Source organism: Caloenas nicobarica, chromosome 19, assembly GCF_036013445.1.
Source record: "Caloenas nicobarica isolate bCalNic1 chromosome 19, bCalNic1.hap1, whole genome shotgun sequence".
Classification (NCBI taxonomy): Eukaryota; Metazoa; Chordata; class Aves; order Columbiformes; family Columbidae; genus Caloenas; species Caloenas nicobarica.
Window position 1 is genome coordinate 487,834 of NC_088263.1, and position 27,355 is coordinate 515,188.

At 55.8% G+C, this 27,355-nt stretch overlaps 1 protein-coding gene across 1 annotated transcript; it reads right to left on the reverse strand.

Moving 5' to 3' along the window:
* Positions 1-4,004: 4,004 nt before the first annotated feature.
* LOC135996682 (ubiquitin carboxyl-terminal hydrolase 36-like) lies at positions 4,005-8,850 on the reverse strand. The gene is made up of 11 exons (XM_065648851.1): positions 8,597-8,850; positions 8,304-8,521; positions 7,562-7,672; positions 7,165-7,267; positions 6,764-6,831; positions 6,320-6,390; positions 6,054-6,136; positions 5,629-5,740; positions 5,202-5,342; positions 4,809-4,909; positions 4,005-4,506 (listed from the first exon to the last, which is right to left on the reverse strand). The coding sequence occupies exons 1-11, from the start codon at positions 8,848-8,850 to the stop codon at positions 4,005-4,007; spliced, it is 1,764 nt and encodes a 587-aa protein (XP_065504923.1).
* Between the last annotated feature and the right edge of the window lie 18,505 nt (positions 8,851-27,355).

Sequence of the window (27,355 nt, forward strand, 5' to 3'; positions counted from 1 at the left end):
AGAAATTTTTCCAAAACCCCAGTAGTTTTCTACTAAGGATAATATTTTTTCTGTCTGTTAATTTCTACATTTTAATTGCAGATGCCGATAGCTTTGTCACTGGTTCCTCAAGAAATAATCTTAGAATCTCTCACATACAGCCAGTTGATCAGCTTGTCAGAGGAAATAAGGTTAAATGAACACACTCTGATTTTAAAAAAAAAAAGTTTCATACAAGTTTATCACTGGTTTACTTGTCTACTAATACTATTTAATAGAAAGATTTAAATCAGTACAGAGAATGTCACATTGTACATCTAGTGTTGCAAACATTATCACTGAGCATATATTATTCTGATATTATAATAAATACAGGTGGATTCCTCTTGGAAAACTTTTGTTTCTTCATACAATGTTTTTCCTTTTATTTTTTCTTCCATTGTCTGGAATGCTTTTCCTATTCCTCTTTCCATTTTTAGCATCCTAGGATGTGTGGATGTAACTTCTACCATCAGCTCTTTGGGAGAGAGACGGGAATCCAGGTGTTTACTTTTTTCTAGCTGGGGATGAGCAAATCCAGTGGTTTTGGCTTTTGCTGTGATTCAGAGCAGCATGTGGAGGGAGACAGATGTGTTAGGGGTGGGTTTTAGTGCAATACTTGCAGAATCGAGAGAAAACAAACAAACAAAACACAACCACCTCCTCTGGGAGCTGAGGAAGGTGTAATAACGGGTTGCTAAAGGGAATGTCTTTCAGAGTTTTCCAGTAGCCACCAATTTTTTACTTCAGGGGATTTTGCTCCTAACACTCATCTTCTACATGGACTTTTTCAAGTGAAAAATGTGGTTTTATCCTGTGCAGCGCCCCTGGATATCAGAAACATTCTTTTGGGAATTACAGTGATGGAAGCTCTGTTTGCCTGGGGAGAGTCCAGGAAGGTTCCTTCCAGCTTTAGCCATGAGGTTGAACATCTATTTACTCCATCAGCTTCTGAAGCCATTTCTACCAAAGAAGAAGTTGCTGCAAGCTTTATAACAAAAGCTGATCATGTGCAGTCTAACGTCGATGGCCAGCACAAGGTCAGGAAACAATCCTTGGGTGCTGAAGGTGAATTCGGCGCCTCCGCCATCGCCCCCGGGCCGAGCACACCCAGGCCCTGCCCCCCTTCCGCTCTCCCACCCCTCCCCCACTGCACCCCCCCCCCCCAACCCTTCCCTGCCCCCCCTTTGGCCCATGATGTCACCGCTACGCTGGGTGAGTGTCCCCTCCTCCCCACAGGTGACCCCCATGAGGAGCCCACCCACGTCCACGCGGCAGGAGCAGCGCGACACCCCGGAGCTGTCTGACCCCCCAACACCCAACGGGCCTCTCACGTCAGCTTCCCTCCTTCCAGCCGCTTCCACAAGTGCTCATCACCGACACGGAGCCCATGTTGACCCTTCTGCTGCTCACAGGTTTGGGGGGACACCTTGGGGTGTGTGGGGCACTGAGGGGTACACCCCCCAAATTCAGCCCCCGACCCCCATCTTTACACACAGAGCAGGGCCAGGTGAACAACCTGCGGCTGGACGGGGCCCCCTTGGCCCCGCACCCCCTCGGCCTCAGCAGCCGGTTGGCGCCATGGCTGCCGGGCACAGCGCCGTCACCTTCCTCACCGGTGTGTCCCCAACCCCCTCAAATCCCCTAGATTCACCCCCAAAACTACCCCTGTGTGATCCGCTATCTGCCACAGAGATTCATGAATTACCTTCGCAATGCACCCAAGGCACTGAACGCTCTTGGAAGGCCTTAGGAGGATTGTTAGTAAAATTGCATATAATAACCTTTGCTTTAGATTGATTTTTTTTTCCTTTTTAGTTTGTTTTTTTAAAGAACTGTTAGGTAGTTTTAGAACATTTGGTGTAGGTTGTTTGGTTTAGGTTGCTTTAGGTCATGACATTTAGGCTGTTTAGGTTATTTTAAGTTTGGGTGTTTATAGCCGGTTATTTTAGGTCAGCTCTTTTCAGCAGGTGGTTCAGGTTGGTGCATGTATGTGTTTTTAGGTAGCTTGGCTTAGGCAGGTTTCATGGGCATTGTTTAGGTTGGCTCCAGGTTCTGTTTACATTGCTTTAGGCTGTTTGGTTGAGTTGTTTGTAAGGTAGGTTGGTTTAGCTACTGTTTCTTAGGCTGAGTTATTTTAAGTCCCAGGTGGCTGATGAGGGAAGAGGTGGGATTGGGGGGTTGAGAGGCAAAGTCATCCATCCAATGTCCAGCCTCAAGGGACTGTTCTCCTGCCTGTCCAGATGTCTTCAGGAGACCCCCTGGATCACTATCCATTGTAGAAGGCTGCTATCACTTCTTCTATACACTGAAAAATGATAGAAAACAACTTTGAAAGAAAAAACCCTCCTTTATGAAATCTTCTTTGAAATCTTCACCATTAAGTATCTGACTGGAACCTCTCCCAGTAGTTGTACGTGTCCTGAGGACTCTGTCTCAGCCGTTCCTCCCAGCAGAGCTGTTCCAGCCTCGGATCCTTCCCGTGGCTCCTCTGGCCCCTCCCGCTGTCCCGCCAGCCCAGCACAGCCGGTTAACGAGGGAACGCTCCAGTTTATTGCCCGGTCTCCCGGCGGCAGCGCCCCGGCCCCAGAGGGACCCAGCGCGGGGCCCGGGGATCAAACGGCTCCGCTGCGCCTGGCGCAGGGCGGGAGGTCAGTCTTGGCCGGGCAGCGGCAGGAGGGGCTGAGCGGCCCCGGCCGGGACGGAGATCGACCCCGGTGCTCCCAGCGTGGCCCGGGTCAGCACAGGAACCAGCAGCAGCAGGGACGATCCGCAGACACTTTCCAGGAGCCCCCCCGAGCCTTGAGCTCCAGGCAGAGGCACAGAGGAGTTTCTTTACCTGTGAGGAGGCAGGAAGGCTCCTGGGGTCAGAGTGCAGAGTCCTCTGCCCCCCCAGCCCAGGCCATGGCCAGCACCCACCTTTCCCTGTCAAGCTCCTCGTCCCACTCGTCGAGGACGGTCTCGCTGCAGGCCCATGCTGCGTCCCGCACGGCGTCCCGGCTGACAGCCGAGCTCTCCCCCTCCCAGCTCAGGACTGCGGAGCCGCGCGGTCAGCAGGAGCCCGGCGCAGTGCTGCCCTGCAGCCCAGGCAGCGCACAGGGGACACTGGGGCTGTTCCCCACCCAGGGGAGCAGGAGTTACCTTGTTTGCCGTAAGCGTTGTCCAGGGAGTTCCTGAGCAGCTCCTCCACCACGCTGGGCTCCCCCTGGTTCCCGGGAGCTGTGCCGGCCCCACGGCGACTGGCACCGCTTACCTCGACTTGCCCAAATGCCCCAGAGTGGAGTTGGGGCGGGTGGTGTTCATGGGGCAGGGCTGGCCAGCAAGTTCTGGGTGAGGACGTGCATGGTGGTCCCTTCTGCTCTCCTTCCTTGGTGGTCTAAATAGAAGAGGTTTCCGTGAGCCAAGAGGAGAAAACAAAAAGGGGAGCCCAGAGAAAGGGGAGGGGAAAAGACACAGACGGGGAAGTGGGGAAGTAGAAGTGGGGTAGTAGAAGAAGAATCAGAAGTGTTTTCCATTAGAAGCAGAAAGGAAAAAAGGAAACTTTAAGAACAGAACCCCCAGCGCGCCGTTCCGAGCCCCGGCTGCACAGCAGCGCCCAGAGAGCCGGCCCAGCCGCTGCCTGTGGAGAAGGCAACTCTGCAGCCTCCAGCTGTGGCATCACCAGCTCCCATCGCCCCAGGGGACACGCTACCCTGAGAAGGCTGGCGAGGCCGCCCCGCTCCAGGGACTGGCACAGCCACCACTCCGTCCTGAGCAAGAAGGCTGCAGCCAATTCTCCAGCCTCTCCCAGGGATGGGAACAACAGCGGGGGCCAGGCCCTGCACCCCGACCCAGAGGGAGGGCAGAGCCCTGGGGCTGAGGGGCTCTCCCCACCCGCCTCCTGCTTAGCAAGGTACCCAGCATCATTCCTACACTCCCCAACACAAGCCCCGGCTCCAGAGGCACGAAGCATTTACTGAAGTCTTTGGGCAGAAGCTCAGACTCACCTATTTGTCGGAAAGCGCCAGCTTCTTGGCCGGTGGTGGTGACATGGTGCTGCTGGACTGCGGAGCAGCACCGGCCGACAAGAAGGATTTCAGCTTTGCCAGCACCAGGCTGGCAGCAGCGCTGCCGCCAGGGTCCTTTCCCAGTGTCCCGGTGTTCTCCCCGCTGCCCCACGGCTCCTGGCCGGGGATGGGCTCCGGCAGCCTGGGGGAGGCGGGCAGGGGCCTGGGCTCCCACGAGCGCTTCCGGGGAACCTGCGCTTTGGCCCCGCTGGTGTTACTGGGGCCGCAAAATCCTGGAACCGCTCTGGGCGCGGGTGGCAGCTGCGAGGAGAACGGCTTCTTGGGCCTCTGGGCTGCATCACTGGGAAATGCTGCAGCTGTGTGTGTGGCTTTCAGGGCCAGCTTGGGTGACGGTGACCCAGAAGGTAGCTTGATGTGGCCAGGCAGGCTGGGGGCAGCTTTGGAAATCGGACCCTCTGAGCTCTTCCCGGGGCTGGGGATCCTGGGGAAGGCAGAGAAAGGCACGCGTTAACTGCCAGTGTCTGAGTGACTGGAACACTCTCGTCATAGCTGCACATGAGAACCAGGAGCCAGAAGCTCTGAGGAGGTGAGGAGCTCTTGATCTGCAGCAAAACCATGACAAGAGGCTGGAGCTCTCCCTGCCACCCTTGCCCGAGCCAGCATATGCACGTGGGCACTGGGGCTACCTGGGCCAAGCTCCTTCCCACACCCAGACACGTGCCCCCAGCCCTGTCCCACACGCTGAGCAGGGGCAGAGGGGCTGGGGACACGGGGCATGCTCACCTGAGGTAGAACAGCACATATGCCTGCTGGTTAAGGACCACCTTGATGTTACTGGGGCGGACCACATTGTCATTCATTTGGTACCACTGCCCGTTGCTGGCCTGCGGAAGGAGAGAGAACAGGGCCGGGCTGTGTCCAGTGACGCTCCTGGCCTGAGGAGCAGCAGGAACAGCGCCCATCGGCAGAGCTTTGCTCCCCAAAACCCCCAGGCAGCCCCGGGCAGGCGAGGGGACTCTGCGAGAGCAGAACTCCACACTTCCTGCGGCAGAGCACAGCCCGTACCCCCCCAGCGCTCCACACCACGTGCGTCTGCTGAGCACCCTCCTATCTGCGCAGTACATGGGCTCTCAAGCACCCTCTCGAGAGGGTACCAAGACAGCGCCCTGCGCTCACCTTGACGTAGCAGTAGTAGTGTCCTGCGTGGCTGCTGTACCCCGAGTGCACCAGCACCGCGTAGAGCCCGTACATGACTGGATCCCCGCTGGTCTGGGACATGTACGGGCGGATGTTCAGGAGCTCAGGGTAGCCCACGTCCTGCAGAGAGAGGATGTCTCAGGAGCCTGCACAGCAGATGGCAAGAGCAGCTCAGCTGTCCTACGAGTCCTGTCTCACGAGGGAGGGGGCACCCGCTCTCTCCAGACAGAGCTCACGGTGAGGAAGATGCCGGGATGAGCCAAACTCCCACCGCACTGCACAGCTGGAGAAGGGCTGCAGGACTGCGGTAGAGCTCGCACTGCGCACAGAACCACTTCACACCCTGCTCTGGGCAGCAGGGCCTCGGGACAGGAGACAGCCCCACTCTGGATTGCCGAGCACTCACCTTTGTGATCTTGCCTCCAGTGAAGTCAGCAAAACGCTTCAGAGCAAGCGTGAGAACGTTGGGGGCTCGGTGGATAGTGAAGCGTTTGGTTGCTGACACTTTCTTCTTGCATCTGCACAGGAAGAGCTCGAGCTATTCATGCTGTTCCACCACCCAGGCGCTTGCCAGCCCTGGCCAAGCGGCAAACCCCAGGGAAATGACCCTGCTGAGAGCGGGTACCGCTCCAGGGCACCTGCTCACGGCCACATCTGCTGGCTCAGGTCCCCATCACAAGAGGAGTGACAAGCTTCATTGCAGGCTTCACAGCCACGTACCTCACGGTTTAGCGGTGGAGCAGGTAGAGAAGCCCTCCCGTACTGCAGCTTCCCACCTGCTTCCCACCAGCACACCCGCGGCTCCTTCCCGCCCCAGCCCCGCACACTCACTTGTCACACATGTAGGCATTCTCTCCGCCCAGCAGGTCTGGCTTCACAAACAGCTCCAGTGCCTGCTCTACATTTGTGGCTTGCTGCCAAGACAGAGCAGAGGTCAGGGCCAGACAGAGGAGGCAGCGCAACAACAGAAGCTGATTCCCTCTTGCCTGCACCGTGCCTGACACTGGCAGGTTAAACAGCCTCCAGGAGTAACGGTGCAGCTGCAGGAATATCTGCTGCAGAGCAGAGCTCCTCCCCACCCGACCCTGCCCCAGTACCGTGATCTCCACCGGCAGGTCCAGACAGGGCTCAAAGGTGTCCGAGACTCCTTTGCACATCAAGCACTTCACTGCAAGAGAAAGAGCAGTGAGCGCACCCTGGCGCAACAGCGGCACCCACCAACCTCCCAGCACAGCGCAGGCAGCTGCCGTGCTCCCCGTCTCCGGGTTTGGGCTCTGGGAAGGCAGCACCAACATTCACAGCCTGGCAATTCCACTACATGCTGAGACAGCAAATGTTGCTGGACAGCTGGCAACATGGGTCCCTTTCCTGGTGGGACTCACGGACAGCAGATTCGTGACCCACAGGTACTGCAAGACTGACCAGCTGCAGCTCTGGATAATTTGCACATGCTTAGTGAATCTTCCCAAGTTACTGCAAGGCTCTTGGGGAAACAGCAGCCCTGAGAGTCACAGGCCCAGGCCCTGGCAGCCAGCACTCACCACGAGACCGCAGGTAACCTCCAAAGATCTGGTGGATCAGGGTAGTAGCTTGGGTCTGGCGATCCAACCTAGAGACAGCAGCACCGGATCACACACCACTCGCCCCAACAGCCTCCCCTAGCCAGCCACCGCTGTGTCCTCAGCATCCAAACCCACCCCAGTCACAGGATTTGGGGACAGAACCGCAGCTGTGCTGGGGTGGAGGCATCAGGAGAAGGCAGACAGCAGCCCAGAGCTGTGTCACAGAGGGGCAGAGAGCTGGGCCATCCACCCCAGACCCCGGAGTCAGCACCTCCCTCCATGGGTCCAGCCTGGGGAACACGTTCACCCCACAGTTCCCTCCCGCTGGCACAGGGGACCAGGAGACAAGAGCACTGACGGCCATCAGAGGCCCCACATACTCGGTACAGTTGGGCAGGCAGGCCTTCTGCATGGCATCGATGGTGAAACGGAGGAACTCATGCGCGTCCTCTTGCCTGCCGAAGCGGATGTGCGGGGCAATCTCTGCAGGAGAGGCGGGGATCAGCCGCAGCATGCGCTGCAACAGATGCAGGTCCTCCCGCCCTCCCTCGGGGCAGGGACTGCGGGCTTTGAGCTCCCTCAGCTCAAACCAGACGTCAGACTCATGTTGCCCACGGGGGAAGCCCCACACCGTCCATGAAGTCCCTAGCAGGCTCAATGAGTCATCTCAGAAGAGCTTTTGCCAAGATGTGCCCTGATCTCAACAGTTCTGCTCCTGCACTAGTCTCTGCCCTCCTGCACGGCTACAGGAGGGGACGCGAGGGCAGCCGTCCTTACTCTTGAGGTCTCGGACAAAGGACACTGGCTTTATCACACTGCCGCTGTTGGTGAACGCCTGCGTGACGTGGTTCTGCATGACGCACATCATGCAGAAGCCGCTTTGGTGACCTGGAGTGGGAGAGGAGAAGACAGGACGTTGGGCACAAACCCAGGAGAGATGGAGGCAGCAGCCTCAGTCACAGCACCAGTCGCTGCAACCCCCCAGATGAGACAGCATCCACATGGAGGGAAAACAGGGCTCAGGTACTCGCTGAGGAGCCCACAGGTCAGCCCTGAGGGGCAGATGCTACCGGAGCCCTGCGGACAGGGCTGTGAGCCCCACGTGCTCCCCTTGGTCACGGCTCGGAGCAGAGCCCACCAGATTCCCCTTCAAAGCCACCCGTGAACAGCATCCGCTGCCTGTACGCAGCCTCGTGCCCTGCCCTCACACGGTCCCCAAAGGCAGGGGCTGTTTGGGACTCCCAGCTCAGCCCCAGGAGCCGGCAGACCCTAATGGACCCATCTTAGTCCTGGCTATGCCCAGCACAAAGCCTCTCAGACGCAGGATGAAGAGCTCGGGAACACCGCTATGGCCAGGCATAATGGATGCTCCTGTATGCAGGAATGTCCTCTCGATGGAGAAACGGGCAGGAGGGAGCAGAGCAGGCGCATCCCGGCAGCCGCACAGCCCTCGCCAGAGCCGTGCGCAGGGTGCTGAGCGCGGCCCCGGGACAGGCGGGCGCTCCCCCTCCCCACTCACAGGTGCGGCCGTGCTCCTTGGACAGCAGGTAGTTAGCGAGTGGTGGCGTGTATGTGAGGCACTGCAGGGTGGCGTTGAGGAAACAGGTGTTTCCCAAGTTGAGCAGCCCGGCGCCGATGCGCTGGATACGCTGCCACTTCACGGCGAGGCGCTGGGCAGGGAACAGCACCTGCCGGGGCGCAGGGATGCCGTGCCCGTGGCCCCCCGGGGTATAGTCGCTGCCTGCGGGGAGAGAGAGGCGGGTGAGCCGCGGGGCTGCGCAGCGCAGGGACAGCCCCCCCGGCCCTCTGCACCCACCCTGCTTGCCCGGCTGTCCCTCCTCAGCGCCACGGGGGTGCTCGGTGGGCTCGGTGCGGGGCTTGAGCAGCAGGTACTTGGCCCGCAGCAGCTCCGGCTGGCCGGAGAAGCCACGGCTGGCGGGCTCGAACTCGATCTTGTGCAGCAGCACCTTCCTGGCCGAGGTGGCCAGCAGCCGGCCCAGCGCCCCGGCCTCGCCCACGTCCCGCCGCGCACTCGGCAGCTCCCTCAGCTTCGCCGTGCCCGCCATGGCGTGTCACCGCAAGTGTCACCGCACGTGTCACCGCCTGCAGGTCGCGCCGCTCTCTCACTCTCCAGCACCACAAGCGCTTCCCGCGCCTCCTCCTTAAGTCCCGCCCTTCGCTGCGGCCGCTCGCGCTCGGCTCGGCCCACTGACTCCTCCCCTCGCCTTCACCGTCCGCTCCGCTCCGCGTCCAGAACAGGACTGAGCTGCGCCTGCGCGTCCCCAGCAACGCCAGGGGCGGAGCCTGCCGGGGGCGGGGCTTGTTGTGACGCCATCGCGCCGCCGGCCCCGCCCCGGCGTGTCCCGCACGAGCCCTGCGCTGCTCGCCGCTCCCGGCCCTGGGGGTGCCCGGGACACCCGGCCCGGCACGTCTGGAACTCGCCGCGGCAATGCCGGGTCCCCCCCGCTCCAGCAGCTGCCCCCGCCCCAGCAGACAGCGGCCTGGCCCCGCAGCTCCCCCGTGCTGCTCCCCAGGGGAGGTCGCTCCGCGGTGCCTGTCCGGAGCCCGCGGCTGCCGACGGGACCGGTGTCCGGCAGAGCCCGGGGCCTGGGGGCCGTGCCCGCAGCAGGAGCTCCCGGCACAGCCCCGGCCCCGCTCAGCTGCTGGAGAGGCCGCGCGAGCCTCGGGCCTCGACTCAGCTGAATCCTGCTGGGCAGCGCCGGGTGGAGAAGCGGCGCCCAGCACGGAGCTGCGGAGCAGGGGCAGCGAGGGCCCCGCGGGGCCCCAAACCGCCCCAGCCTGGACAGGGCAGGGGAGCGGCCGCCCCTGCGCCCGCAGCAGCTTCTTTCTTCATCACCTCTGGTGTCCGGCACTTCTCCGTATTCTTCACTTGCTCGAGGCAGTGGCCCAGAAACTTCAGATGGTCACATGCTGTACTTTCAGTGCAGGGGGACCTTGACACCGTGGTGGATTTGGCCAACAAAAACCTCTGCAGGTCTTACAAGGCAAAGACGCAAGGTCTGCACTGGGGGCAGAGCAAACCTGGTGCCCCGGGACAGGCTGTGATGTGACCGGCGGAGGAGTCCTGAGGAGAAGGGCATGGGAGTTACCGTGGTTTTACATATGTTTACTAGTAGTCTATTAGTATTCTGTTATTTTATTAAACTCTGTTTCCCTCAATCCAAATTTCTCCCTTCACTTTTGATTCTCTCCCCTACAGGGAGGGGAAGGGGGCAGGGGTGAGCGAGCGGCTGTCGTGGTTGGATTGCCAGCTGGGGTTAAACCACGACACTGTGGAAGGTCCAGAGGACCATCTGTCATGGTGGGGTCAGGGGCACATGAGCTTTGTGGAGCAGCTGAGTCAATTGGGCCTCTTCAGTCTGCTGAAAGGGAGGCACAAGGTACTCGAAGAGCAGGAGACACCTCCTTGGGGAGATGATGGTGGAGGCAAACCCTTCTGCAGTGGCGGCTCGTGGGGCGGAGGCAACAGTCACAAACACCCTCCAGGGAGCTTTAAACTGAGCATTAGGAAAAACTGTCCAGGCGGGCGGTGCCGCCCTGCAGCAGGACACCCGGGGACTCTTGGTGATGTCCACCTTTGGAGGTTTTCGGCTCACCAAAATGTCACCCAGCCTGACCCTGGCGTTGGTGATATGCTACCAGAGACTTTCCCAAGACTTTCCCTTCCCCAAAACCCCTTCCATGACCCTGTGCCGCAAGAAACAGGTGTGGCTGAGGGTCTCTACAGCAGAGGCCCATGGGACAATTCAGGGTGACATTGTCCTGTGCTTAGGAGATCGCTAGTCCCACCTTGATTCATCTTGAAGTTTCCTGGCCAGTGTCATTACCCATGTGGTGCTTTAGGCTGTGAAGAGAATCAAAACGAGGTGACTTTCATTTTCCATGCTGGAATGCAGGGTAGGAGATCAGAGCTTCTGGGATCCCTGCAGCACAGTTCAGACTCCAGAGATTCTGCCAGGGCACACCAGGGGTCAGGAGCGGTGGGTACCAGTCACAACACCACACTCTGATTTTGCCTTCCTTTGTGCCTTTTCAGAAATCTGGTATCTGTACCTTGGCCTCCTTTGGCTGAAAAAGAAACCACCACCATATTCTACCCCTCAGCCTCTTACCAAAACCAGGGAGAAAATATATTGATCGGGCATCATTAAAAGGCAATTCCATCTAAGAGGCGTAATCTTTAAATATCATTTAAACAAGGGGATAGCCCTGAGAGCAAAACCGCTGCCAAAGAACTTCATGCCAGAGGCTGACTACTGAAAAATTACACCTGCTTTGATAAGTAAAAAGAACCTTTGGAATGGACGTGAAAAAGCTTCAATTTTTCTCCTGAACAACAAGGAGTTCCCTTACAGCACTGTCTTCTTTGTCTTATTAGTGACAGTGGTACTAATTCCAAAACACGCTTGAGAGCTGCTTTATTTTTCCTTGTGTCCAAAGCTCATCCCGCTCAGACCCGGGAAGGACTCCTGCCAATCTCTGCAAACCACAGGTCTCCAACCTTCTGTCATCCCCACGGTTTTGTTCACCCCAGGACACCTCTCCCCATCCCTTCAGCACACTGCCAGGTCTCTGGTTTTCAGCTGCATGAAGTCAGGCCGCTCCCTTCAAACTCTTCCCTACAAAAGTCTTCTCTATGTGCTGATTCCAACTATATCACCTCATACTATGTACGGCTCCATGCTCCTTCTGCAGGGCTCCATTGACTGGGCAGTCTTCCTGTTTCTTTTGTGGTTATTCACCTTCACTACTTTTGCTTTGTTCTTGTTGGGTTTATTTTTTTGCTTGCTTATTTTTTTATTTTTATTTTATTATTTTTATTATTTTTTTAATTATTATTTTTATTTTGATGATGATGATGATGATGATTATTATTATTATTATTACTATTGTATGCATGTCAAATATTTTCTGAAGCAACACAACACAGTTATCCCCCACAGTTTCACCCATTTCCAGTTGCAGTCTGAGGTATTTCCCCTCTCAAGCTCAAGGATGCCATGTGGAAACTGATGACTGGATGTTTTTCTGAAGCAACTGCCCCTTATCTGCTGCATAGCACTCTAAATGTCACTCACTGCAGGGTTAACCTGTCGTCTTTATTTTGTTGTGATGGTGGCATTGTAAATTTGTGTTAATGTTTTCTTCCTTTACTGTCTGCTTTTCTTTTCATACCTAATTGCTGGGTAAATGAGGAGCCCTGCTCTCTGTGTCTTTAGATGAAATAAAGGACTTTCAGAGACTATTTTTTTCCCTGAGATCCTTTCTCAAAGGCCTTTTTGGAGCTGCAGGGACAGTTCCTGTGCATGGGTAGAGGGCAAAACAGTCCCGGAACGGCAGCAGTGCCGGGGAGCACCAGCGCTTGGCCTTCAGCGCTGTTCTTGTTCCACTCCCACACTCTCCTTCTGATCCCTTGTGTCGGTCCAAGGCCTGAGTTGCTCTGGCAGGACTGGCTGTTCCCTCACAGCGAGTCCCGCGGGAGGAAGAAGATGGACAGAGAGCAAACCTCACCCAGCAACTGGGGGGAGTGGCCAGTGCTGGAAATGGCGATGGGAGAGACGAATGTCCTGGGCACCTTCCCAGTCTGTCCGTGCACCGAGGGCACAGAGCGGCCTCCTCTCTCCTGCCCCTGCGTGTCTTGGCTCTGCACCTCACCCCACTGCAGTGCGTCCTCCCCCTGCACGGTCACACAGCTCAGCCAGCACTGGGGTGTCCTCTCCCGGGCGCTTTCCAGCTCGGCCCAGCCCCTCCCCAGCTCTCCCCACAGCCCATTTCTCTCCAGCCCAGCCCAGCAGAGCAGCCCAGTCTGGGCTGGCCCCACGGCCGTGCCCAGCGCAGGGGGCTGCAGAGCTCTGGGCACTCACCCCACAGCCCCAGCCCCTCTGAAGGGCACGGCAGCTGCTGGGGGCACAGATGGGTCTCAGCTTCCCCACAGCCCCAGGGCTGGAGCTGGAAATGGCACAAGGACATGGAGACCAGTGCAAATCCAGGACTGCTGATGTCAGCTCCAGGAGATCCCCACCACAGACGGCCTGTGCCCCTCAGGGCCAGCCCCTCTCCCCAGCCCAGAACAAGAGTCCTGGTCCAGCAGCAGAGCAGCCGGCGCCAAACGAGTGTCTGCAGAAAGAGCTTTCTCTTGCTCCTGGATTCCTCCCTGCAGGCACAGAAATGCTCCCTTGCTCTTCTCCAGGGACATCCCTTTCCCCAGGTGAGGGTGTCCAGGTTGGTCTGGCTGGTCCTGGTTCCCTCCCCGTGTTCCCCGCAGGATCCTGAGCTGGCGATGCTGTATCCCCAGCTCCAGAGAAGACTGGAAGAGATGGGAGCTCAGACAAATTCTTTTCTTCTGGGGTCTTTATTTATGCAAGACGACTGGTTCTGTATGTACATGTGCTGGTTTCATCTGGGATAGAGTTAAATTTCTTCATGCTTCTATGATGCTATGTATTGCACTTGGGATGAGAACAGTGTTAGTAACACACGGATGTTTTAGTCACTGTTGAGCAGAGCTTACACAGCACAAATGCCTTTTCTTTTTCTCACACCACTGCACCAGCAAGTGGGCTGGGGGTCCACAAGGAATTGGAGGGGGGGACACAGCTGGGACAGCTGACCAAAGGGATCTTCCACACCGTATGATGTCACATTCAGCAATAAAAGCTGGGAGCGGAAGAAGGGAGGGCAGGACACTGGGAGTGATGGTGTTAATCTTCCCAAGTAACTGCTAGGTGTGTCGGAGCCCTGCTTTCCTAGAGATGGCTGAACACCCACCTGCTGACAGGGAGGAGTGAATGCATTTCTTGTTTTGCTTTGTTTATGCACACAACTTTAGATTTATCTATCAAACTGCCTTTGTCTCAACTCATGAGTTGTCTCACTTTTAGACTTCCAATTCTCTCCTCCATCCTGCTTTGGAGGAGTGAGCTGTGTGGTGCTGAGCTGCCTACTGGGGTTTAACCAATGTCAAGAGGTGGGATGAATAATACTATTTCGTGGCACTTCTTGTTATCATAGCTATAAAAGCAAATATATAAAATAAAGAAAAAACCAAAAATAGTCCTGACTTTTCCTGAGATACCCTGGAAGTCTTCTAAGTTGTATGGGTACTTTAATGATGCTGAAATAGTATGTGTTCAAATACATTCCTCTGAGGGGGTTCAGTGCTGGAGGTACCACCAAGTACAACAATGACACCACCAGGTCCAGGGCCTGGGAGGACATGGAAGGGGGCTTCCGGTAGGCAAAAAAAGAGGTGCTAACAAGCAGGGAGACCACGGCCAAGTGAGGGAGGCACGTGGAAAAGGTTTTGTACCATCCCTGCTCAGAGGAGATCCTCAGCATGGCCCTGAAGATCTCAACACAGGACAGTACAATGAAAACAAAACACACAAATTGTGAACAGGCACTGACCACAAGAAGCCAGACTTCCCTGAGGTAGGAGTTTAAGCAGGAGAGCTTGAGGATTTGGGGATTTCACAGAAGAACTGGTCCAGGGCATTGCCCGTGCAGAGTGGTAGTGAAAATGTATTGGCTGTGTGCAGCAGAGCAGTGAGAAACCCACTGGCCCAGGCAGCTGCTGCCATGTGGACACAAGCTCTGCTTCCCAGGAGGGTCCCATAGTGCAGGGGTTTGCAGATGGCAACGTAGGGGTCATAGGACATGACGGTGAGGAGGAAATACTCTGTTACAATCAAGAAGGGAAGCAGAAATATCTGTGCATAGCAACCCGAGTAGGAGGTGTCCCTGGTATCTGTGAGGGAATTGGCCGTTGCATTGGGAACAGTGGTGGAGATGAAACCGACATCTAGGAGGGAGAGGTTGAGAAGGAAGAAGTACATTGGGGTGTGGAGGTGCTGGTCACAGGCTATGGCGGTGACGATGTGGCCGTTGCCCAGGAGGGCAGCCAGGTAGATGCCCAGGAAGAGCCACAAGTGCAAGAGCTGCAGCTCCTGTGTGTCTGTGAATTCCAGGAGGAGGAACTTGGTGATGGAGCTGCTGTTGGACATCTGACCCCTTTGTTTATGAGGCACTACCATGGGAGGGAAGCACACTTAGGAGTTAGGACTGCTCCAAGCAAAGCTTTTCCCATTCCCTGCCCTCTCCAATCCCCTGCCCTCCTCCCCAGACACACTGCCTGTCTCTTTCAGTACCTTCATGCATCCCCAAGGCTGGAGCTCTGGGATGTGGGAATGACAGGACGTGCGGATCCAGCTAAAGGGCCTTGGACAGGTTATACAGAAGTATGTGGACCAGCAGGTCACCGGGGCTTTGTTGGCAGGACACCCTGGGTCCAGCTGTGCTGTCCTGTGGGCAGCGGCAGAGGCCAGGGGTGACACTGCTCAGCACGCTCAGGGTGATCCCCATGGGAAGGACACCATGGGACTGGGCTTTGTCTTCCAGCTTTAGTAAAAAAAAACCATATTCAAATATGGCCATTTTTGAGAGAGAATTTACTCCCTTGAGCTCACACCGATCCAGCAGCCCAGCAACCACCAGCTCCCTTGTGTTCTTCGCAACTTTGTTCTCAGGTTGTAGAGGGTCTGAGTTGCCAAGGACTTGACGCAGGGATCAGGGTCTTCTCTCAAGGGCAAGAGGGCTGCAAGAGAGGGATGCAGAGCAGAGATGAACCCCCACTGCCTGAAGGGACCCCCAGGAGTCCCCTCCAGACTATGCCAGCCCCACCCATCTCTTCCCCTGGCCAGGAGGAGCAGATGAGACCAACAGACCAGCTGGAAGCTGCTGCTCAGGGACACGCCACGTGCCCCTGACATGTCCTCTGCCCCTGAAGTGTTTTCCTGGAGGAGGACCAGGCATGGCAGCACCCTGCACAGGCCCTGTCCCCTGTCCACCAGCACAGCACGGCCCCCACTCACCTCTGCTGATGTCCCACAGCTTCTGCTCCCTGTTGCTTCGGTTCCTCAGGTACCGTGCGCCAAGCCCTGGGCACAGAGCTCCTGTCAGGCCTCTGCTCCCCAGCACGTTCCCAGCAGCACAGCCCCGGCCCTGCCGGCTCGGCTGCACGCCCCCCACCCCTCGGCAGGGCTGGCCCAGGGAACGACGGGACCCGAGGCCGCTGGGGCTGAGCAAGGCTCCCAGCGAGCCCCCTGCGTGGTGGGCCCTCCTGGAGGCAGCCGGGGCTCTGGCAGCCCCAGGGCCACACCTGCTGCCAGTGCAGTGGGGGGGCCATGGGCCAGGCTGCCAGCAGAGGGTCCCTGGGGGCTGTGGCTCACCGAGGAACCTGACGGCCTCCACTCGCAGGCTGGCCTGAGCGTCCTGCAGGTACAGCAGGCTCTGACACAGGTATTCTTCCAGCCTGCTCCTGTCCTGCTGGAGCTGGAGAGAGCACAAGGGCATGGGTCTGATACAGACAACCCCCAGGCACCCAGACCAGTCCCTCCTACCAGTGGCCTCCTTCCCTCCCAGACAGGAGCCCCGTGGGGCTGAGGCTCAGAGAGAGCAGAGGGCACAGGGGGCCTGGCAGTGCTGAGACCCCTCTGTCCCACTGCCAGGGCAAACATGTGCCAGGGTCTTGTTTAGCACCTGGGGGCAGGGAGGGGAGAGGGGCCTGGAGAAGAGCCCTTGGGGGGTCTGTGCTTGAAGGCAGGGAAGGAGGATGTAGCTCCAGGCTGTGGGCTCCGGGCTGGAAGAGGGCAGGTGAAGTTCAGCTGCACAGCCCTCCCCACGGGCACCTGGGGCAGCCCTTGTCCAGCCCGGCCCTGGGGCTGGGGGTTGTTCTCACCAAACACTCTCCAATGCGATGTGGCTGATGCATCTCGACCAGAGTGCTGAGCTTCCTCCACCCAAGGAACTCTGCACAGGCCAGCAGGGTGTCCCTAGAGGCCTGCAGAGAAGCAGAGGCTGGGAGATGGCACCACAGCCCAGGCAAGGACACCTGGCACCCTCCCTCCTCTTGGCCCAGCTCTGGGCTGTTCCCAGCCCGTTATGGGAAGAGGCATCAGGGGATCGAGTCTGAACTGGGTTCAGTGCCCAGGGCAGGGACACGGGGCAGCCACCACCTCAGGTGTCTCATGCTGCTGGCCAGCAGAACAGAGATCCTCAAGAGCTGCCGAGCTGCTGCTGGGGCTGGGGGCAGCCTGAAGGGCAGAGGAGGTGAGGGCCCACGGCTGCAGGCAGCGAGGGCTGGAGTCCCAGAGACCCCAGGGCAGGACGGAGCCAGCAGCACCTCCCACGGGCGTCCCCCAGCAGGACGCCTGACTCCCCAGCCAGGGCTGCCCCGGGTCTGCGTGCCCAGGCTCCCGGTGGGCAGAGCTTTGATCCCGAGATGCAGTGCCAGGCCTCTTCCTGCTGCATCTCCCATCCCACCACTCTCCCTGTCCCTCTTCCCTGGGGAACAAGCTGGCTCTGCACCCCTTGTAAGTGCTGCACCCCCCCTGCACAGACCGAGTTAGCTGGCCCAATGCAGAGGCAACTGGGTGAGCAGGACTTTGTTCCTGAGGCCATCCTGCCCTCAGGGGCTGGGGTAGTCTCTGGCCCAAACACCTGGGGGTTTCTTGGGCACAGCCCTGGGGGACAGGGATGGAGGCTCAAAGATCTGGGGGAAAGTGATGGGGGCTCAAAGACCTGGGGGACAGGGATGGATGCTCAAAGACCTGGGGGACAGCGACAGGGACTCACAGCCCTGGCCTCCCACACTTGCAGGGACAGCTGGGAAGCCTGCAGGGGACTCGTGTATGGGGTGGCCATGGGCTGCTGCTGCAGCACACCCTTCCCAACAACACTGGTTACTGCACCTTGGCCACGCTCTTGATCTGGTCATTCGTATGGAGGAACAGTGGGAGCAGGACCCTCTTCACGGTCTTCCTCATCATCTTCTTGTTTCTCCCCACCACAGTCTCCATCACATCTTTGAAGAAGCTGATGGAGAGCTCCCGCACCTGGCTGGACTCCTGGTAGAGAGGAGGATGGGGAACTTCAGCAACAGCCACTCCCAGCCCCCGGTGAGCAAGGGCGTCAGCGTGGCTGATGTGAGAGGTCGGATCCTGACCACAGGAGCCGTGGGCCAGATCTGCAGCTGAGGCTGAATGGCCCCAGAGCCCTGAAAGGCCACGCAAGAGGAACACGAGGGGAGCCCTGCCTGAGGGCTGCCCACAGGGCTGGGCTGAGGGGCAGCTGTCTTTGCCAAGTGCCCATCTGTAGGGCTCGGGCTGGGGCTCCCATGGCAGCCTTACATCATCAAAGAGGGGCAGGAGCTTCTCCGCCAGCTGCAGAGTGATGAGGCTCGCCTCCTCCCTGTCCATGTGACCCATCATGTTCCTGAAGAGTACCAGGGCCTTCCTCTTGACATCACTGCTGGCATCCCGCACGGTCTCCATGATGTCTGGCAGCAGGACCAGTATTTTTCTTGCCTGTAAGAAACACAGGTTCCTTATTGTGAAGCACTGAAAGACCACCCTGGCAAAAATGCTCTGGCCACTGAGGACCAGCCTCCCATCCAGCTTCCCAGCAGGTGGCACAGGAATTGCTGCAGCAGCCTCCTGACAGGCAGCGGCCACTGATGGGGATGTGGGGAGAGCATGGAACAGGGAAGGGGGTGCAGGAGAGCAGCTCAGCCACCCCCTTTTCTGATGAGCCTGAAGGGGCAGAAGGATGGGAAACCCTCTGTGCCTGGAGGGCTCCCCAGGCACCCACCAACCCCCTCCATAGCAGGGAGGAGGATTGGAGCCGTCACTCCACATTCGGACTCCCACTGAGGCCAAGCCAAGGCTTTACCCACTGCTCCAGCACCCAGCTGCCAACGTGGCTCCAGCCAACTGTGCCTCACTCACCATCATAGGTGCCTCTGAAAGCGTGATGAGGCCCTCGAGCACCAGCGAGAGCATCACCAGACTCGGACGCCTCAGGAACCTCTGGGCTTTGTACAGGGCAGCAGACTTCTCTGTTCCAAAGTCAGTACGGAGCAGCAGCTAAAGTGAAGGCAGCAGTGAGAGACCAGCAGAGCCAGCGGGGCTCCCTCCACTGCGTTGGCACGTAGGAGGCACGACAAGGGCGGTGGCAAGTGTCTCCTCTCCCCAGAGCTGAAGGCCCTCAGCCCGTGCAGAGACCATGCCTCTGCCCCAGGCCCAGTGACTGGCCTGTCTCTGGCTTCTGCCCCTTTCTCTGCCCCTGCCCCAGGTTTCCAGGCAGCAGAGCTGGGCAGGGCAATGCAGGCAGGGGTGAGCACAGTGCTGCCTGGGCAGGGGCAGACTTGGTGTGTTTTCACCAGGGCTGAAAGCGCACAGGGAAGCCCCAAGCGTCTGGCACGGGGTCTGGTGGTGCTGGGCAGGTCCCTGCTGACCCTGAGAGGCCATGTCCATATGTACTGGGGGAGGTAGCCATTCGGAGGCAGACAGACGGGAAGGGGGCTGTGCCTGGTTCCCCAAGGAGGCAGGCACAGCCCTGAAGATGAGCGTGGACACTCACAGCCAAGAGACAGATGCAGGCATCCTCCGTGGCACAGCTGAACACCTTGCGCAGACGCAGGTCCTGGAGCACGCTGCGCAGCTCCGTCAAGACACTCCACGAAGTCCAAGGCATGGAGATCATCACCTCCCACATGGCCAGGGCAGCGCTGCAGACCCAGAGCGCCGGTCAGCGGGGCTGCCTCGGCCACGGCAGCATGTCCAGGCCAGGTCCTCCAGAGCCGAGCGGTGCTGCAGCCCTGGCCCTGCCCACCGTTTTTGCTCGGGGTGCCTGGGGGCCCTGCCCGGGCAGGCAGGAGGGGGCCTGAGATGGTGGTCCCCTTTGGGCAGGGAGGAGTGTGGTGGCTCTGGCCTCCAGGTTGGCCGGTTTTGGCTGCTGTGGGCCTGGCTGACCCACTGGGGCTGGGACGTGTGGTGGGATGGAGGCCCTGCTCCTCGGGGATGTCCTGCCGTTTTCCATGGGTCTGGCAGCCAGAGAATCCCTAGGCCCTCCTCCCCACAGGGGACAAGCCCCCAAGGCTGTCAGGGCCAGTACCTGTCACATGTTGGAGAGATCTCCAACAGGCTCCTCACCACTTCCCTGGGGTACCGCTCGGTCAGCAGGTGAAGGAGTGAGTCCAGGCTGTGCCGGGCTGGCTCCGTGGAGACGCGCTCCATGTTTTTGTGGATGTATCTCATGATCTCTGGCACCTGGATGTGACATGGGTGAGGATGGTGCAGCCCCTGGTGCCGGTGCAGCCATTCCCCAAGCTGCCACTGAAACTGCTGCCCTTCCCATCCTTCTCCGCTGCCTTTGAATGGCTTTGGGTGCCCAAGAGAGCTGGTTTAGGGAAGGAGGGAAGGACAAGGCCCGACAGGGCTCACGGGCAGGACAATCCAGCCACAGGGCACTTACATCCATCAGCCAGGAGGCCGGGTCTCCCATGGTCTTGTCCGGGACGTTGCTGCCCATCTGCCTGTCATAGATGTCCTCTGCTGTCAAGGCCTCAATGGCCACCATGAGAACGTCCGTGATTTGAGCAGGCTGGTGGTTTTCTCCAAACACCTACAGGAGGAAGGAAGGGAGGGAAGACATGTCGTGCTGACCACCCTGATGGTGCTGCTTGGCTGAGCAGCACGAGCAGCTCTGGCCAGAGATGCCTGGCAGTGCTGTCAGCAGTGCCTGCAGGGAAGCTGGAAACAGGGCCTGCCGTCACTGGAGGGGGGAGGATTAGAGCAGAGGCTTCCCAGGTTGAGGGAGGAGGGTTGGGATCATGGGCATCATGTGTTTGCCCTGCAGGGAACCAGGGCTCACTGGTGTCCAGGATGGCTGGAGCGGCTGCTGGGACACTGGAGTGCCACCCTTGGATAGTCCCCACTTGGGGAGAGCAGGAACCCTCTCGCCAGGGACAGTGAGGCCATGCCAACCCCACTGATTCTGTGTCCCTTTGCTCACGTAAGTGTCCTGACGATGACACAGACAAGAATCCCTGAAGGGGGGAAGCTCGTTACCATGGCCGTGTTGCTACTGTCCAGTGAAGAAATCGACCAGGTGCTCACAGAATCCCATTCAGGTTGGAGCTCTGGATGCTCTGGTTTCTCCTCTGGCAGTGTCTCACCTACATGGAGGGGAAGCACAGAAGAGTCAGTCAGGCCCGGCATCTTTGCCAACAAGCTTCCCCAACCACGAAAAGAGCTTTAAGCTCAGCACGGCTGAGGAGGACGGCTGTGCTGGGGCCGGCTCCCAGCTGCTCCTGAGCAGCCCTGGTATTCAAGCACCGCCGCGTCCCCCACCTGCAGGACTGCGCTGCCGGTGTGCCAAGGAAACGTGATCCCGGCATCGAGCTGGTCGCACTCGCTGGCCCGGACCCTTGCCCAGCCCCGAGGCGGCCCCGCACTCACCGGTCTGCATCGGCTGGACCGTGGTGCCCTCGCAGGGATCCGGCAGAGAGCTGCTCCCCTGGGAAGCCTCCACCTCTTCCCAGGCCACCCTGGGGGTGCTGGGGGGGGGTCCCTCTGCCATCCTGCGAAATGGAGGGGAGTGAGGGGGAAGGACGGGAACTTCAGGGAAAGGCCTCTGCGCTGTGGGGGAAGGGGGAGCTTCAGGGAAAGGCCTCTGGCTGTGGAGAGCTGGGGCTGGCAGCGAAAGTCGTGGGCTGCGCTCGGGGTCTCCTCGCCAGGTCGGCACTCCCGTCCTGTCCCGCCGCTGTCTTGTCAGACAGTGCAGGGCCGCGGTCACACCAACTGTATATGGCACCGTGTGGTGTCACAGGGCGGGTCACAAAGGGCCCAGGCCGGGAGGGGCGGGGCATCCACTGCAGGGTGGACCTGTAGGTGTAACAGCACCTGTATCGGGATCTGTGCTGCTCTCTGTAACCTTCTCTTCGGCTGTGTTTGTGTCAATAGCTTCATGTGCCATGGTTCCTCCGCCTGTGATGGTACCTCAGCTGGTGATGGCATCACTTGCTGTAGCTGCTGCTGGATGTGTCAAGGGCAGTTCTGTTTAATCTCTTTATCAATGATCTGGATGAAGGGATTGAGTGCGCCCTTAGTAAATTTGCAGATGACACCAAATTGGGTGGGAGTGTTTGATCTGCTGACAGGGGACGGTCACTGCCCCGGTCCTGCTGGACACACTGTTCTTGATACAAGCCAGGATGCTCTTGGCCTTCTTGGCCACCTGGGCGCACGCTGGCTCATGTTCAGCCGCTGTCACCAACACCCCCAGGTCCTTTTCCACTGGGCACTTTCCAGCCGCTCTCCCCCGAGCCTGCAGCGTTCGTGGGGTTGTTGTGACACAGGTGCAGGACCCGGCACTTGGCCTTGTTGAACCTCAGACAATGGGCCTCAGCCCAACAATCATACAGATCATGCAGATGCCAAAGTACGAATGCTGATGACCTAAGGCGCATTTTACACCCAATGTCTAAAGATAAAACACAGTTTCATATGATGCTAGGAGGATAATCAAACCATTTTTCCCCCCGTTTAAAGTGCATTTCTAAACAGCTCTGCTATTTTTCTTGCAAATTAGGATGACTTCAGAATTTAAATGTCGCTCTAAAAGCAACACTGTAAATCATTGGGGTACTAATGGAGAAGATACCCGCAGACACACGTTGCCTGGAACAAGCTCAGCTTTGGTCTGCAGACACTGTGGTAATGCACAATAAAATCAGTCATAAACAATAACCATTTACTACAATAGATAAGGCAAGGGAAACAAACACTCCTTCTTTGTTTAATCAACAAACGTTGCCCTAAATGTGTTCATCTCAGGTTTAATTCTGAGACAATTTCCCTGAAGGAAAGCTTTCTGGGTTATATTATCGGATACGTTACAAGACAATTGATACTTGGCCTTTCCACAAGCTGCTTTAAGCAAACAGCGCTGTGAATTTTCAAAGGAAACAACAGCTCTGCCGCCCACGTCCTCCTCCAACACCGAACCCTGTCTGGGGCTCCCTGGGCGGTGGAAAACCAAACTTATGTCCCGAGCACTGAGGTGGATTCAAGGGAATTCTGGTTTCCAGCTCCTTTGCAGCCTGAGATCTCCAGGTTTCCATACCTGAAAAATGAGATGGGTGTTTAGAGGAACCTCTACTGAGTAAAAGCAAAATCCCAAACAGCACAATTTATATACAATTAGCATAAACAACTACAAAGTGTTTCTAGCTCAAACTGCAAATATGGAATCTAACAGCTGGGCAAAATTAAGGAGCTTAAGGATTATCTCATTTAGGAGGAAAAAAATCCGAAAGAGACCACCACTGTTTCCAACCTGGTTTGTTCATTCCTAGGAAGCAGCCTGCACAGAGGAGGAATCAGCCCAAACAGTTTCTCTGCTGACGGCTCCAAGACCCTTTCTGCCCATTTTCACTCCAGCCTTTCCCAGAGCAACATTCCAGCGCGCAATGAGGCTGGAACACAACCGCTTTCTCCAACGCAGCTTCTGTTTCTCTAGTATTTCTCATGCCTTCTAACTCCAAGGGTGATTTCACACACAGTTTTCTAGGTGACGAGTGCCCACTCGTGCTGAAACTACTGACACAGTTGTCACGAGTGGGCATGGCCGTGGGGCTGTGAAAATGCCACCGGCAAAGAGGAAACCATGGGCACAACCCCAACAGCAAAGCAGAATCTCTTACCTACCCAGGCAAGGCCTGTGCCTTGCAGGCAGCATTATTCTGCCCTGCCACAGCTCACAACCTCAGCACTGCCCAAGGCTTTAAAACCAGAACTCAAGTTTCAACAATCCTAGGACAAGGGCTTCATGTTGGACAATTCCCCTGTGGCTGGGGAAGCTGAGGCAGGGATGAAGGCTTTGCACATATCCCCGTGCACTGCAAAGCAAACCCAGACTAAATCAGGAGCGGCACAGCCACAGCCACAGGGAGCTCAGCCGGGGCCACTGAGCCTCGAGAGACCTGCGGGGAGACCCCTCGCACGAGCTGGAACAGCCCATTGAAAACCAGACCCTGCATCTCCAACTACACTGCAGGGGGACATAACAAAAACTATTTGCTCCGCTTGTTACAGGCTGAGAACAAAATCACAACTGCTTGACCTCAGGAGCTTAGTCTGACCCATACACTGTCTCTCAGTCAACCTGAGTTCCCACATCAGTGCTGAAGGCTCTAGAAACCTCAGCATTTTATCCATTCTGGAAAAAAAGGTGTAACATGCGCATAAGGACCCACAAACTTGTGTTTTAAAGGACTCACAAACTTGTGTTTTAAAGGACTCAAGTTCTTCTCAGTCATCCTGAAACAATCCCGCTGGTCCTATAAGACAGCAGAAGTATGAGAGTAGGTTTTAAGGGCTTCTTAAAATGGAAATTAGGGATGGATGTACATACAGGATAACCCATTTGGCATTGTGATTTTACACAGCTAATCCAAACACCTAAAGAAATATATGCTTAGCTAAACCAACAATGGGGTAAGAATCCCCTTCTAAACATGCTGAATAAGACCTGGTTCCCTCGGTGCTCCCAGGGAATCCCAACAGCAGCGCTCCCAGCGGATCCACCGCTTCATACCAGAATTCCTGTTCTGACAGTTTTTGGTGCACCAATGGCCTCTGTGCTGTCTCCTGGAGCCTCCCAAGCCATTTCACACCCTGCCGGTGCTCCTTTTGTTGGGATCAGCACTGCTGAAGCTGTAAAATTCTGACTCTCGGTGATGCCCAAATTCACCACTTCATCCTACCTGGCCTCTCCCAGCTCTCAGTCATACCCTAAAAGCTCATTACCAGTGTGTACCATTCAAAGTGATGCAATTAACTAATTGACATACTTCCACTGCTGTACTGAAAGGATGGAAACCATCACAAGAGCCTCAAGAACAACACTGACAGCACCTCGCTAAGCTGAAGTGTAAAGTTTCACCTATTTTTATTAGATTTAACTGTATTGGTTGCAATATTTGGTCCTGCAGACCTGTTGATCATCCTGCAGTTGCCAATATTATAACACCGGCTAACACGCCATCTTACCAAGAAGATACAAAAAGAGCGTGAGGGGAATATTTAGAGAACTATGCAAACACATTCTCAGTGGAGATCACCCAGGACAGAATCGAGACACGCTGCTGCTATAATGTACGTTACACGTGTGACGGCTGCTCCTGTGCACTTGCTAAAGGGAGAAGGTTTCACTCTGCACGGCCATCTGCTAGGAAAGGTGACTAAAACACAGCTGAGCCAACAGACAAAAGACATTTCCCCTCTGCTGGGGGAAACATGCAAAGGAAGTTTCGGGTTTTGAGTAACAATTTTTATATTAAATTTTCAAACCTTGCCATTAATTCTTAGAGGCAAATTTACTGAGATGACTCACACTGTCACTGTCCTAGTATTGTGTGAAATATAAAATATGTATTTGCAAAACATCAGGCATTTGCATTTAAATCCCACTAGAGAGATACATGCTGATTTTTACATTATAAATCCATAACACAGTAATAAGGAGCAGGCAATTTTCTGTACAAAACTGGAGAAGTATAGAGCGCTTCATTATGCTGCCAGATGTCAAACTCTGCCTGTCTCTCAACGCAACAGCTCTGCGTGAACAACAGGTCATTAAATATGGGTTAGGAGGAGTTAAGGACACATCCGAGTGTGAGCATGTTAATGGCTGGTGATGAAACACCAGAAAGAAGTCGGAATCTGTTCTAGGTATGATTTCACAGCCCACACATTCTGGTTTTTTCAGGGGAAAAGCTGTATCGATTTTCTTGTGTCAGTCCCAGTTTGGTTCCTGAGCAGCAGACACCGCACACTTTCCCTGCCTGGCGCCAAAGCTTTAACGAGAGTTGGGATGTGGGCAGCGCGCATTTCCGCATCTTATGTTTATGCTGAAATCCTGCATTTTGCAGGATTCTTGACCTTATTAGGTCCATGTCCACCAAAAGTAATTGAAGAAATTCCTGCCAACATCCCCCTGTCATGGTTAATGAATGACGGCTCCGTTTCCGTTCTATCCCGGCTCTTACCTGTCCAGGAGCAGGCCCAGCACTGTCTGAGTGGAAGCAAAGGCTCTGTATGTGGAGAAGAAGATGCTGACGTATGTTAAATCATTCTCCGCAAAGGCTGTTAGAAGGTTCTCCACAAGTTTCTCCAATGTTCCAGCTTTTATGGTCTCACACTGGCTGACAGTGTGTTCTGGAGGTAACTGGTCCCCTTCAGCCTACAAAGTGGAAACAAAAACAAAGCACAAAACTCAGACAGATTAAATTCCATCTTTGCACAGGAACAGTCCATCTTGAGTTACTAAACAAGTTTGTCAATTTGGGCTCTCCAGACACCAAATGCTGTATCAAATAACGGAGGTTTTTAGTCAGTTTATCTTTAAGAAATTTCTCTGACATGCTCCACAAAATATTATATAGTCTGACTGCTATCATGTTACCTTGTGATCCCACCATGTATTATTAACTACAAGAAAATCCATTATCCCACAATGAATAACATTACCAGAGGGAACACCAGTGGTAATTCAGCTTCTCGCTTCTGAATAAACACGAGAAGCATCAGCACTTGTGATTCCCTTGCTGAAAATACCACCCTTGGGTTGCCTCCCAGAACATAGGGTCATGAACACATTTGGATGAGAAACATTTCATGAGACTTTGGCAAGAAGGGAGCCAAAGTCATCTTGTAAACGTGCCCTTACAACATTCCCATTTTCTTTCACAGCTTGCATTTGGCACAATATTTACCAACCAACGGAGGATTTGGTGTTGGTGTTGCACAGGGCAAACAAGCTGTAAGACAATTTCTGGAAGCACCACGAGTTTCTGTATCTTCAAATAGGCTGTGGAGGTACAGACGGGGTAACCTGGCCTCGCAGCACAAACCCCTTCATGTCTTTGATCAACAGACAAGGTGACGCACAGAACTACTGCACCAAACCCACCGTTACCCCAGTGCAACCCCCGGGCAACGGATGGGATTGCACCGGAGCAACTTGCAAAATTTCACTCCAGAGATCTTACGGCTGTTTCAAAGGTGTGTAGTTGTGATATACCTGACTTTCGGGTGTATAGAGAATTCTATATGACAGCGACATGACAGAGACACTGAAAGGATATGTCATTACCACTGCCATACTTCTCCTCCATTCAAGTTTTCCCTAAACAAAGCTTGCTCAGAAAAAAAAAATTGCATTGTTCTTGCTGACTTTTCATCTTACAATTAAAATATACGTTTGAAAATAACTAGTTACACAGGAAAACTGCAGTCAAACAGGGAAGAAAGTCTGTACCACTGTATGGAACTCTTAGTTTTCTACCCAGCAGATTACCCCACGCTCAATATATTGACTTACGGTCACATTCTGCTCTGTGTGTGAAAACCTCTCGCTCTCTGATGTGACCATGTACCAAACAAGGGCAGAACCAGGACTGATACATGCACAAAACGTTCCGATAATTGCAACACTGCAGCTTCCCCAAGACGTCATGTCTGCAGAATGCTAAAAAATACCAACCAAACAAAAACACCACACATGCCACATCCTGATAATCTAAAACGGAGTTTGCCAGCAAAACATTAAACTGCTAGAAATAATTTCAAGAGACTTTCGGGGATTGTGTGCATTTGGATTATTTTAACAATTCTGCCTGCAAGTTTAAAAGGAAAAAGGACTTGGCAG

Coding starts and splice junctions, on each gene's coding strand:
- LOC135996682 (XM_065648851.1), bottom strand. CDS start 8,850: ATGGCGGGCACGGCGAAGCTGAGGGAGCTGCCGAGTGCGCGGCGGGAC. Junction 7,268..7,561: donor CTTTGTCCGAGACCTCAAGA/GTAAGGACGGCT, acceptor CCTCTCCTGCAG/AGATTGCCCCGCACATCCGC. Junction 5,741..6,053: donor AATGCCTACATGTGTGACAA/GTGAGTGTGCGG, acceptor CTTCCTGTGCAG/ATGCAAGAAGAAAGTGTCAG.